Genomic DNA, 14,302 nt, shown 5'->3' on the forward strand with positions numbered 1-14,302 from the left:
TGAATAAAGAAGAAGGAAGTGTTGAAAATACAAATAATGGCGGTTTTGTTGGATTTGGACACTGGAACTGGATAAAAAAAAATCCCCTTTAACATTAAATATGTGAAACTTCTCTGGAAGCAGATGGGGCTGTCCATTAGAATCCCAAGCTCACAGCAGTAGCCAGCAGATGTGGCAGGAAGGAAGGCTGGGAGGGAAGACTCTGGAGAGAAATCTAGGCCTCCCCTTCCGTGCATGTATGCCTGGATGATCACACCGACAAGAAATCTACAATTCAACAAGCACTTCATATAGGCCATGCCTGCGAGCCACGCAGCTGCAGACAGAAATATGCAAGTATCTACAGTATGTGTCTTTGTGCATCTCCCAGTGTGTGTGTGAGTGTGTGATAGAGAGTAAGATGTGAGGAAAAGGAAAAGAGAGGCTGCTGTGCAAGATTTACATATTTGTTGGCCTATTATGAAAGCCTCCTTTCTTTTATTTTTAAAATAGATTCTTTGAGATACTTTTTTACTGAAAAGATCCCTACAGACAGAAGGTAAAACCGTTCCCACTTCACAGGGCTGTTTTATAATGCCATGCAGCAGATATTTGAGTGATACCATTCAAAACTAGCTCTGGGTTCACATATTTACCACAAGGCAGTGTGCAGCAGAATCCACATGCAATATGATTAACCTCAGCAGTCTCCACTACAGCCTATTTACATAGTCTTTCATTTTATTTTGGTTTTTCATGTGTAGTGTGTAAAAGTGCCGTGTGAATAAAGTCAAGTCCATTTTATTTATATAGCGCAACATTACCTTAAAGGGCTTTACATGAGAACTTACTTACTGGTTATTTATTTCCTGTATTAATAGGAAAATTAATAACAGAACAATGGGCTATTTATATTATGCTAAAGTACAATATACATGCATGATAAGCTCATGAATTTACTGTTGAGCTCCCCAGTCATACTTCTTCAAGTATACCTTGAAGTATTTTTTAAGAATTTTAGAACTACTGGACACATCTGTGGAACTGTGTCATATTGTTCAAAAGCTGTTGTTTCACATTCATCCAATCTGATTTCTTTTCGATATGTTCCAGCATGTTGATCTGTCCCTGATCTGTCCAAATACAAATAAATTTCATTCTTCCCTTCCTCTTTCTGTCTGCATGCAGCCCTCTCCAAAACAATAATCCCAATTTGGAGGTGTAGCGGTTTCCATAGTGATGTGTGCAAACGGATAATGGGGCAACTGTTAACCTTTGACTGGTTAAAAGCCCCAAGCTGAGGGAGGGAGGTGGGGTGGGGTGGTGGCAGGGGGGGTTTGCGCGCGCGCGCGCGCGCGCACACACACACACACACACACACACTTGGATGTCAGAGAGAAAGGAAATTCACACTCATTTCCTCCGTGTGGTTTCGGTACAAATCAACAACATCCTGTCCTTTTGTGAATCCTGCCTGCCCTCATGCTGGTTTGCGTTTCAGAGGAGGCGTTATAACCCCCCACCCTTCTCTTCTCCTCCCCCTCCTCCCGTCTCCTTCTCTTCTCCTGTTTTTTTTTTTGTTTTTTTTTACACTACCACAGAAGCTGTAGTCATACCTCACATTGTTGCAGAGGAAGGAAGGGCACGTCCTTGTTCGCAATAAACGGCTTTAGATAGAACAGGAACAGAGGGGAGCGGCCATTATTTCGCCTAATCGAGCTCAGACATGCGATCCGAAGCAGTCTTGATATCCTCGTCGAGGCTGCACTGATTAAAGTGGAAAACTATATTTCATTTATAAAACCCGCTCGTATCACATTCCTGCAGATTTATAGCTCCGCTTGGATGTTTTGTTTCCTAAAATGTAGGCCATGACTGCATCTTCATGTTTTTCATTAGACGTTTTGGCACCATTCATCAGAATCAGACGAATATTAGAGATCAGATTTGCCAGCAAAGAAAAAAAAGGAGCTAATTCATAGCAGATTGAGCCCACTCAATATCCCTCTCATCTATTACACAACCCCACCATAACCGCGTCTCCTTTAACATGTAGCAGGAAGCGCAAGCTGCACAGATAAATAAATTATCTGGCTAAAATAAAGCGAGAGTGGCACCACAGCCGATGAGTCGACTCTTTATGTAAATCAGCCCTGACATTGCCCTTGTGACCAAAAAAAAGCCCCCACCTCCTCTTTCCCTCACCCCCTTCTCCCTCTCTCATACACACACGCCTCATTCGCCATTTCTTCCCATTCATAAAAATCTCGGCATCGCGCCTGCGCAATGCCATTCGGAGTCCTCCCCATTCATAAAAATGTAACCTCCGCATTTCAGCCCTCCCGAGTCGCTCTGCCCTCCCATTCACAAAAAAAAGAGCGAAAAAAAGCCGAGGCATCTGCGCAGTGCCGTCCCTTTCCTCTCCTCTACCCTCCCATTCATAAAAACTCACTTCCCTCCCCCTCGGTGGTTGCAACATCATATCCAAAGCCCTGCGTCCACAACCGCAGTCGCCTTTTACGCACCAGCGAGTGGAGAATAGTGCAGGAGACCCGCTCTCCTCTTGCCCACATCGCTCATAATATCTCCCAACACTTGGACTTACCTTTGCTCAACATTTGTGGAGCTACTAACGTGCTCGGACTGGACTATATCCTGCGCGCAAACGTCGTGCGCAACGAAGAGATGAGAATTTTATCCTGAAACCGCGGTAAGTGATCGCCTCTGGTGTTTGCTCATCGTTAAATGTTTGTAACTTGTGAGCGTGTGGCTGCACAAACCCCACCATCCTGTCCCTCCGCCACCGACGCGTCACGGTGCCTCTCAAGCCGCCGGATCGCAGGCACGAAAACGCTCCTGCAAACTGTTTTGCAACGAGCTGTTTCCCCGACTAGTGTTTGCGCTTTGAGTCAATATTTAACCACCGATTTCTTACCAAAAGCAAGGTTGAGGGCACAGAGAGGGGGAGAGAGTGTCGTGTTTTAGCGCATAACTTGTTCGAAATGCCGCTTTTCCGACAGCGCACACGCATTTCAGGTCTATTTATGGTTATTTTAAAGCCACTGTCACGGTGTAATGTAGCGCAACGGATCCACATTTCCACCTCTGTCCAGATCTCCGTCCTCACTGAAGCCCGTACATGTTGCAGCGTACCTCGGGCGGCTCGGCTGCGTGTCTCGCTCTCGCTCTGCAGCCTGGTTGGCGCAACATGTCGGAGGTGTCAGGTGTTTTCACCGCAATCCCTTTTTCATCTTATCCGGCCAACTTCGATGAGAGGGTTAAAATTAGTCTTAATCGTTTGGGTTGAGCGACAACGTCCAGCGGTTACGCATGGCGCATTTAACCGCCGCCGATTAAAACCCAGCCGTGTGTCCGGTGGCACACAGTGTACCATTTTCTTTATCAATGTCGTAACTTTGTCGTTTACAGATATTAAGAGTGAGGTGTTGAATACGTGGTTGCACTGCCTATATAAACATGCTATTTGAGTATGCCGAGCGGCCGCCTCCGGTTTTTATGACTCAGTCCATTCACATATTGAAGGGAGGGACGCACACACGCACTTGCACACGCACTGTTCCGGCTCAGAGCTCATAATGGTCTAGATTTGACGATCGCAAGGACTTGTGTCGATGCCAGCGGTGTCGCAACAGGTTTCTCAACCAGGCTTTTGCAAATGCGAGGAAAAAAGTGGAATAACAGGAGTTGACGGTCAAGCGGAGCAGCGTCGACTGCTGACACGTTTTTACACGAATTAGACCATAAATCAGCAGTCGCAAACCACCGCACGGTCGTTTGCAGAAAATTCAGGTCGCCTTGGAAGAATGATAAGACACATAATGTCTCTTATGGGGTGAATGAGGCTGGGTTTGTGGGGAAGGCCTATTTTGCAATCAGCTAACTTAACACCGCTGATATGGGTCAGTGGAAACGTCGGTTGCGCGGCGCCGTTCGTCTTCAATCATCTTTTTGTTTCCTGTAAAGTAGGTTAGGTCTTTGCCGGCTGCCGAGCGCTCGTCGATGAAAATGGATGAAACCGATTTCACTCCGACTCATCATGACTAGAGCGCATTGATTCATGCTCGCAAGAGCGAGCGCAGCCAGCAGCTTTCATTCACAAAAACCTGCAGCGGACAGAATCAGGTCCATTCACAAATTCCAAGCTTGGTTTGATTCATATATACTGTATATCTAGGGAGAGAATAGATCAATGATATTACTCGGTGTGAGTTGCCTTATTACTGTGTGATTTTATCCAAACACCTCATTTTCTTTGCCTCTTGCGTTCATTTTGGCTGAGCTGAAGTCTCTTTTCTGGCAGCCTCCTCTTTGCTCTGCCTTGTTTTGCATCTTTGAGTCTTTTGCATGCAAACCCTGCTCTCTGGTGCACCCTGCTCCTTTGGAAGGGAGGCAACGAGAGTCCAACTTCCATTGTTCTAATGTCAAAGTTAGAATGGAGGAGGTTTGAAACCCTCTTGGTATTCAGTCTAAAGATCAAGATCGTTTGGAAACTCTACATTCAGATTATTGCAGAGATCCGGCCTGGAAAAAAGGTCTTCGCCGAGAGCCTGAAACGCTTTGGTTTTCGTCTTGGGTGAAGTAATCTGTAATACATATCAGTCTAACATGCAGTCCGGGGTGTTGATTTGAAATCTTGTGATCCCCGTAGCTCTCGGACAGTCATTGTATGATTTAGTACAGTCGTAAAGAAAAGTCTTATTAATGTGAGGAAGTAGTTTTCGTGGTTTAATCACGAGTTAAAGCTGTGGTTAGTCGCCAACACCAGCAATGCAAAAGCAGGAAATTATACCCGAGAGGGAAAAATAATATTTTGCAACCAGACCCTCCAACACACTTTGACAAGTGTGATTAAATACAAGGTTATTTACATGCAAACATGGTCTTCCTCTTGTTTAAAGACAAATTAAAGATGATTGGTGCTCATACTGTTTCTAGCTAACCTGGCTGTCATTCTTTGGACTTTTTTCTGATATATTAACTACATTCACTGTTTTTCATCACATACTATGCTTTCTTTGTGGCTCCAGATAAGATCTTAAGAGGAAAAAAAAGAGGATCAAAAGGAGTTAAAGAGCAACAACTTGAACAGCACACACAGCAGATTTTAACTGTCTCTTTTATGTCTGTCTTTGCAGTATTGCTAAATGCTGCTTTAGAGAGAAGACGTGCAAGGCACCAGCCTACACATGGAGTCCAGGGTTCCCCACCACATCCCCGGAGTGTCCTCCTCCCTCATATCCCAGCCCCTGCTGGACAGTCGAGTGCCCTACGGCCGCCTGCAGCACCCTCTCACCATCTACCCCATCGACCAGATAAAGTCCTCGCATGTGGAGAACGACTACATCGACAGCCCCGCCGTCGTCTCCCAGCAGCCCCCGAGTCAGAAGTCTGTGAACCGAAGAATCACATGGCTCGGTCAGAATCAGGAGGCCTTCCTGGGGGCGAACCACAACCATCATCACAATCACCAACACCAGCACCACCAGCAGGGCAGGTGCGAGCCCCACCCTCACCAGGACACCACCACCCACCCTTGGATTTCCTTCAGTGGGAGGCCCAGCTCTATCAGCAGCAGCAGCAGCACCTCGTCCGATCAGAGGCTGCTGGACCACGCTGCGCCCACTCCGACGGTGGACCACCACCCAAACCTGCACCCCCACCAGGGCCCCGCCAACACAATCACTACCCGAACTCCAGGCTGCTTCACTTCCTCTGAATCAAAAGTCCTCACCTCCTCTTCCTCCTGCTCCTCCTCCTCTAAATCGCTGGACCTCAAGTCTGCAAAGATACCCGCAGGAGGTGTGTGCACCGCTGGAGGCCAGCAGGGGTTGGCGCTGATCCCTTCCTCCCCAGCCGAGAAGAAGCACCTAATTCTCTGCGAGCACTGCGGGAAGTGCCGATGCACGGAGTGTACGCTCCCCCGAACCCTACCCTCTTGCTGGGTCTGCAACCAGGAGTGCCTGTGCTCTGCTCAGAGCCTGGTGGATACAGCCACCTGCATGTGCCTGGTCAAAGGGATCTTCTACCACTGCACCGAGGATGAGGACGACGAGGGCTCCTGCGCCGACAAGCCCTGCTCTTGCTCCCAGGCCAACTGCTGCGCGCGTTGGTCCTTCATGGCTGCCCTTTCCGTCGTCCTGCCTTGCCTGGTCTGCTATCTGCCCGCGACCGGCCTGGCCAAACTGGGACAGAAGTGTTACGACAATGTTAGCAGGCCCGGATGCCGCTGCAAGAACTCGCAGGGCGGCGTGAGCGCCCCTGTGTGTAAAAACGGAGGTGTGGCAGCAAAAGTTGGGACACTAGAGAAGCAGCAGCAGGGGTCATGATACTGGACCAAACTGGCTGCAGTAGCGTTGCTAAAAAACATGGACAGGACCACACAGTACTTGCTTGCTCTCTATGGATAGGACAATCCAACACCAACCCCTTAAACTACCCCATTAATCTGCTGGAAGATGACTTATGTAAAACAAAGGTACTTAAATGGCTTCTTGACCTATGTTTGATAGGGTGGATGATCAACAGGGGCCTGATCTGAGAGAGTTGGCTTGTAGGAAAAGCTAACAGCCCCTCTGAGATGTTTTTTTTTTGTATGAGTGTGACAAGAAGAAGAGACTAGATTGTGGGACTGATGTTTGTGTTGTTTTGGAAAGATGGCTGAAGGCACAAAGTCATTGTACCTCTCTGCTGCTCTGTATTTCACAGCTAATTTTGTAACAGTAACTAACCAGAAGCTGGTTGCTGATCCTCGGATAACACGAAAGTTATTGGATGGAGATAAATATTTGTAAACCCCCTCCCACCCCCAAAAGCACAGCCCAGTGTCCCTCTGTCTGAACAAACACAAAAACAAGTGATTACCTATACTGTGGCTTTATGATAGGCCACCGCGGGAGTGAAACCACCACTTACTCACTCACTCTCTCCACTATTATGATGATCACCATCTTTTAGTGTCGCCCTTTTTCCTCTTTTAGCTTAAAGATGCTAGCTTGGTGATGCTAATGATTTATCTCCACCGGGGAGCTGTAAAGACAAACCTTTTGAGACTTTAAAATAATAGTAATTTCCTATAATTCTCAGCCTGCATTGTGCATAAGCAGTTGTGAGAGGCAACTGAGAGAGAGATAATCACTTTTCGGTGTGTTTCCTATTTTGTTTTTGGGGGGTGGGGGTGAAGTCCAGACATTTTTAAAGATTTTGAATGCTGTTCACCAATCACCTCAGAGGTAATGCATGTCATGACCTGCATGCTCTAGTCTAATGGTTACCCACCGTGCTAGAAGTCGATGTGTTGTAGAGAAATGTGTCAAAAAAAAAAGAGAAAAAAGTACACCCAACCTTCTCAGGGACTGTTACAGTAATCCTCTCAAGAACTTGGCCTACAGCATGTTGATTTCTAAACTGCCTAAGAGCCTGGTCTACTTCCTCTTTGCACAAGAAGGCAAAGAAACATTTAGGGGCAAAAAGGCAATAGTGAATAATTTAAAGCAAGTAAGCTAAGTGGGAGACAAACTGGCCAGAAAATGACGTTTCCGGGGGAGAGGGGACGCAAGTGATGGAGAGCAAAGAGGAGGAGAGAAGGCATAGCAAAGTCGTCGTTGTGTTTGTGTCTAGTCAGCCTTTGTCGGAATCAAACCTGCCACTTGCACAACCTTTTTAGGAAGACGCAAACCCCTTCAAGGATGTACTAAAGCACAGTATTAACCACCTCAGCTATCTCGCGTTACGTTTGCGTGCACTGCGTTTAGTCCACACACCTCAGCCCCCCCTCAACACAGTGTCTTCATTAAATTCTAATCATGATGCTGCATCGCTGCGTTAGTCGGATAGCCTGTCTTTTATTCTTATAGTCTATTTTTGTGGCTTGCATGACATTCCTAGGACTTTGCCAAAGGAAGCTAGCATACAGTAGCTTGTTTTTCGCTGTCTGAGTGGTCGCAGTTGTTACGCACTCTTGCCAAACGGAGTCGACGGCAGTTGGTTCTCAAAGGCACGCTGCCCTTTAATACAGATGGCCTTTTCTGTTTGGCATAAAGGCATACTGTCTTTGTTGCTCCATAACACACACCTCTCTTTCATGTTGGACCCTCAACTTCCACGAGGGCGCCTTACTTTGCTCATACTTGTATTTGTCTTGTTGCACAAAGCTGATTTCACAAAAAAAAAGGAAAGAAAAAAACACACTGTCCTTAGTCTTGAATGTATGAGGCAATATTTTCAAAACCTAGCAATTCAGTCCAAGGGAAAGGTGCCAAAACTGAAGAATGATTGTGTGACTGGGCGAGGGCCCAGCACCTGCAGGTGGGCGACAAAAATCACAAATGTTTTGACAATATATTTAGTAATAGAGCTATGCAGGTGAAATGTTATTTGCTGTAAATAGTTTCACAACATTTGTGTTCTTTAGAAGAGACTTTTAAATGTCCTTGAAAGATTGCATGGTACATTATAACTACAATTCAGTACAAAATATATAGAGAATATATTAGATATATATTTTGAGGGTAAGATGTTTTTGAGGATGTGAGAAAGAGAAACGAGGGAGGGTGGTGAGAGGAAGGTTGGGGGGGGGGGGCACAAAAATGACAGGTCTTTCTATCACTAGCACTTCATTTAGAAAAGTGTGCCCGGCAATAAAAAAAAAAAAAAAAAGAATAAGACTCCTGCTGTTTATGCTATCCATGGCTCATTAGCAGTCGAGAGGCTAAGCTAATTCCCCAGTTCCTCTCTGAGTCCTAAAGACTGTGGACTCATTGAATCCACACAGGGAACACAATCTACCCCTATCCGGATCAACCCATTTCCCGCTGTTACTGCTCAGCGTCTCAGCTCTCTCCCCTCTTTTTCTCTTCTCCACCCCCCCCTCCTCTCTTCCCTCTTCTTCCCTCCTTCCTCCCTGAGAAATTGTCCAACAAACACCCCTGGCCTTGATTGACAAACACAGCTGCTGTGCATAAACTTGTCATACCACAGAGACGGCAGAGAAAGACAAGTCTGTCTCTCTTTCTCTCCGTCCTCCCCCTCCTCTTCCTCGTCTTTGTTTTCCTCTCGAGTTGTGTTCTGTGCCGTCTTTTTAACCAGCGGACCTCTTTTTTAAACAGTCGCTGCCTTTGTTTTCTTTCACTTCTCAGCTCTGTCACTGCAAGAGTAATGTTCTTCACTTCACGTTAGCTTTATACTTTAACATGTGCTCGCTAGCCTGTTCAAGGTGTGGAATAACCACCAACAACGACAAGTCGACGATTATAACCTTTTTATCCTATTTTTTCCCCCTATGCTACAATGCTGTGACTTTTACACACCCATACCCTTTGTGCCGCTCGTTTGCGGGCACCAACTTTTTTTTTTGATTTTCAACTCTAAGAGGAAAAGTCTCATGCAGCTGGGTGATGCTACTCCATTCCTTTATGCCTTTGCAATGTCAATGTTGGGGATTAAGAACGAGATCTGTGCTTTTGTTTTGTTTAGATACAACAAAAAGAAAAAAAATCTCTCATATAAAAGGTTCCCTTTATAGATATATTTATTTTGAAGTTCTATTTTATATAGTATTTATTTAGATGCCAACTTTTTGTTCGTGAAGAAAGCTTATGTCGAAATGGAATGTACATTGACAATGGAAATATATATTGTTAAATATATCTGGCTGTTGTGTCGTTACTGTGTCGCTACACACACACACACTCTCTCTCTCTCTCACACACACACACACACACCGTACCTTCAGAGTTACCATGCACATAGAGAGACATTAAGAGGGATTTGGGACAAAAATACACTTCCTATGTAAAGACAAATAGCTTTATTCATGGCCAAATATCTATCAAGCAACATTTTCCAACATGGTGAGAAGACTTGCAGTAATGGTGCACATGCACAGGAGATTTTAGGAAGAAAAATACAGCTTTAAACAACTTTAACAACTCTGTAAGCACTTAAACGCGTCTAGGCCTACCTCTTACTAGATGCTGATTCCTTAAACCATTAATCATTCTGCAAAAGAACATTTACGGGCTTTAGTTGTTTTACATCGACACTTCAACTTCCTGAGGTCCCCCCTTCCTGTGTCTGAATAGATCTCTCTCTATAAAACACTGGTGGGGCAGTGGAGGCCAAATAAAGCAGCTTGACCTCAAACTGAAAGAAAACATTACATAAGTAACAGGAAATAATTTGCTGACTTCCTCTGGACGATGAAACATGAGACACGAACCAGTCAGATGCTCATTTCATATCAGATTATACTTGATGGCTGCTGTGTGTGTGTGTGCGTGTGTGTGTGTGTGTGTGTGTGTGTGTGTGTTTGACTCACAGGTTAAACTGACTTCCTTCTAGTTTATAGGGGTGGTCTGTTATAATCTGGATGTGTAACATTCCTTTCTTTCCAAAACACCTCCTTATGAAGCTGGAGCGCGCACACACACACACACACACTCACACACACACACACTGTCGTCACCCCCCACCCCCAAGCCCACCTGTGCTGCTGTTACCCCGAGGCGCTCTTCCTCCCTTTATGCCCTTCCCCTCCTTCCCCCCCATGCGCTTGTTTCCTGGGTGTTTACCCGAGTGCACCTGGGAGAGGAGAGTGAAACAAATGAGCGACACGGAGCGTGTGAAAAATGTAGAGAGGAGACAGCCAGAAAGGAGAAGGGAGGCCGAAAGAGAAGAGAAGTGAAGAGCGGAGCTCCCAGCATCACATAAAGAACATGTTTCCGCTGCAGAAGCCCTGCAGGCGCTGCAGTGTCTGCTCCAACAGGTGAGATCAGAGACCAACCTGCCTGTTTACCTGCCAGTCTGTCAGCACCCACCTGGGACAGCGCGTACACACACACACACACACACACATACACACACACACACAAAGAAACACACAAACACCTGCATTTGACTTCCTCCACACCTACATTGTCATCTCCACCCCACCGGGCCACATACATATCATCAACACAGGAAGCCTCAGCACAGGCAGGTGAGGAAGAAACCATTTATTATCGACTAGTGTTATGGCAGGCAGGATTCACTGAGGAACCGGTCCCGGGTCAGAAACTGTGTATGCAAATAATTATTTGTGCTGTGGTTTGGCCTGCTGCTCTACCAAAAGAGGGGTGGGTTTACCGCAGGAGACAATGCAACGAACAGCAGCCAGAAAACTAATTATTGAACGTTTTTAAAAATGGATTCTGCACATGTTTCTAAGTGTTGTTTTTAATTCTGTGAAGGGAAGCTGCTGCATGTTGGTGCTCTGCTCTGCTTCATTTGCAACGTCAAGAATAAGGTCGTCACACCCAACACACACACACACACACACACACACACACACACACACACACACACACACACACACACACACACCAGCTGTTGTTATGGCAAAGTATTTCTGGTGGTGCTGGTAATTTCTTACACATGAAGACTTTCTCAGATCCAATGACAGAGTTTCATGCATGTCCAAGAGAAAATGTAATTATTTAAATTAGCAACTCAAGAGAAGACATAAATTAAACGTGCACCATAGATGTTTTTGTTAAAGAGAGGAGAAGGGGTCAAAAGAGGAGGGAGAGGAGAGGAGAAAGAGTAACAGAAGGGTCATTTTATTCTGTAAGTGTGTCAGTGGCCCTCAGGCCGGAGGGAACTTTGTTCCAGCTAGGACACATGTGACCTAGTGTGTGTGTGCATGTGTGTGTGTGTGTTGGACAACCACTACATGAGCCCCACCGAAAATAGAGGTTGTGTTGCGATAACGCAGGACAAAGGGATCATCAGGTGCAACCTCCAAGCGACATAATCTGACTTGACCCATCTCATGTTCGTCTTCTTATCTGCTCTGTTTCACAACTGGCAGAGCTCGCACAGCTAAGTCACCGTATCTGTACATCAGTGTGACCTGAGATACCGTTTGGAGGGGGCAAACTGGCGTGAATCTGCATTTAGGTGACATATGTTTGGCTAATGCTCCTAGGCCGCAGGGAGAACCACATGCCGTTTTCCTGCATTGAATGATGTTTCCTCTCAGCTGGTCTCTGAATCCGCCTGAGCGTTTCAAGAAGCTAACTGTATTTTTTGACTTTCCAGCACTTATGTGCTTCAAGTCAGCTCAAGTAAATCCCCCGCAGTTTGCTGTTTAGATGACATATTGCAAAAGTCATTTTCACATCTGGTGTAGCACTCAACCAAACCCCCTTGCACCCCCGACAACCCCCAGATACAGACACACACACTCGCTTCCTTTCACCGCCCAAATCCCCCTTGCTCTTTCTCTGTTGCACTGAACATCTATAAATGCAGATTTTTCAAAATAAATAAGTGTAATTTGGCGACCTGTCTTTGATAGAGCCTTTTAGCTGCAGGGGCACAATTAGTATGCAAGAAAACAGCACGAGATATCCCCCTTGTATGATAAAATTGTTGCTAAAGTCAGGATCAGATCCCAAAGACATGACACATTTTCTGGCTTTCTTTTGCCAAGTCTCTACAACATTCCCTGTGATGCTTGGACACCATTGTTGTTGGCATTCCTGATCACAGAAGTCTGCCTCTGTTCCCTGCTGACCAATCATGCAGGCCGTGCATGACTGCAAGATATGATTGGTCTCGTCCAAGTTACAGCAGCACCACGATCACTAAATCTGACACATCTGGAAATGCTAACATTGTTAGCTGTTTTCAGTCACTTTTACATAATGCCTCAGTCACGAAATAGTAATGCATCAGTCGGGAAGAAGATTCTCTTCATATACCGGTATAAAAGAATCAAGTTTCCATACAAATTCAAATTTTGGTGGTGCATCCAGAAAATCCGCCTTTCCATCCACCTCTGTACGCAAAAATTAGGAGTTGGCCACATTGAGATAAACAGCTGTCGGCGCTAATTCTCCAGTCAGGTACCATTAAACCGTCGCAGATGAGCGAGAGGGTTTAGTTAAAAAAGCGCCAGTCAAATCTCAACAAACTAAAACAACAAAAAAACATGATGAAAATATGATGGAAATGTGGCATTTATGCTTGTTTGATGTATTAATTTGAGGAAGGGTATAGCGATTTTTCCACCATGTATAAAAAAACCTTTTTGCAATATTTCAGCTTCCGGTGTTTCTGCTCAAGTTTCTTTAATGCACAAATTGACAAACCACACAAAAACAGGTGGAAGGAAAATGCATTTAGAGACTTGGAGCAGGATAATGATGGCGAGTGAGGAGGACTTCTTGTGTTTGTGTGTGTGTGTGTGTGCGCATGTGGGAGAGCTGGGAAGGGGTTTGTAATGCTTGTACGCACATGAGATCCTGTGCGAGTCTGTAAGAATGCGCACTCATATATGGGGCAAATATGGCAAGTGCACGCTGTTTAGAAATGGGACTCCTGACATTTAGACCTGCAGATTGCAAAATCATGTTGCTTCGCACCACACACACACACACACACAGATGTACAAACACACACAGTATCTCCTCCTCTGCCCCCCTCCTTTCCCCTCCTCTCTTTCCTCTGTGGAATTCAAAAGTAAAATGAACCTAAGTGTGACAGGATGGCTTCAGCTGCAGGAAAAACACACATTTCAACACTTGAGAAGTGGAAGGGAAAGCAGACAGGAGAAGAGCAGGGGCTGCTGGGACAGTCGGAGGGGAACGGGGAGCAGAGGAGGAGCAGTTGTTCGGGATTCTGAGAAGCTTGACTGATTTAATGTGCAACCGTCCTAAAATGGTCAATGAGAGTCTCAGTGTGCTCGAGCTACAACTGTAGATATTAGATTAAAAACATCTTAAAGTTTTTTTTCTGAATAATTTCAGCCTTGACAGCAATTGTCAAACATCCAAATAGTTTTCACTTCCAGTATGTCAGAAACCAAATTGGTGGTGTTGGCGCATTTTTTATGGAACGAAATATTTCCCAGTCAGAGGCTTAAGTGTTCCTTTGAGCCCGAGGAGGCGAAAGAGGAAGAAAGACGGAAAGAAGAAGAGAAAAGAGAGATTAGCCGCGATTTTTAGTGCCGCAGTTGCCTGCCTACCAGCAAGTCAGCCAGGCAGTCAGCCTGTCCACCATGAAGCCAGTCACCCAGCCAGCAAACAAGCCAACCGGTCCATTTCATTCAGTGGGGCCACTGGCATGGGACCAAGTAATGCCACTAAACAAAGAGCTACTGTCTTGCATCACTTCCCCTCAGAGAGGCTATCCAGGCCGCAGCCTCTTATCACCAGGCACTGCCAGTCTGCAGCACACCGAGGCCTCCACCACACCGGCCTCTTTACTGCTTTCTGTTACAGCCTTCTCCCATTAGACCACCATTATACTCACCCCGTATCCA

General features: G+C 45.8%; 1 protein-coding gene across 2 annotated transcripts; it reads left to right on the top strand.

Annotated features, from left to right (window-relative positions):
• The first annotated feature begins 2,469 nt into the window (after positions 1 to 2,469).
• spry4 (sprouty homolog 4 (Drosophila)) lies at positions 2,470 to 9,644 on the top strand. Of its 2 annotated transcripts, none has more exons than XM_041952959.1 (2): positions 2,470 to 2,689; positions 5,136 to 9,644. In XM_041952959.1, the coding sequence occupies exon 2, from the start codon at positions 5,187 to 5,189 to the stop codon at positions 6,324 to 6,326; it is 1,140 nt and encodes a 379-aa protein (XP_041808893.1). In that variant the 5' UTR covers positions 2,470 to 2,689; positions 5,136 to 5,186; the 3' UTR covers positions 6,327 to 9,644. The 2 variants fall into 2 exon arrangements, with proteins under 2 accessions (XP_041808893.1, XP_041808894.1); XM_041952960.1 differs by lacking the exon at positions 2,470 to 2,689 and adding an exon at positions 3,602 to 4,122.
• The last annotated feature ends 4,658 nt before the right edge of the window (positions 9,645 to 14,302 follow it).

Source organism: Chelmon rostratus, chromosome 14 (genome assembly GCF_017976325.1).
Source record: "Chelmon rostratus isolate fCheRos1 chromosome 14, fCheRos1.pri, whole genome shotgun sequence".
NCBI lineage: Eukaryota > Metazoa > Chordata > Actinopteri > Chaetodontiformes > Chaetodontidae > Chelmon > Chelmon rostratus.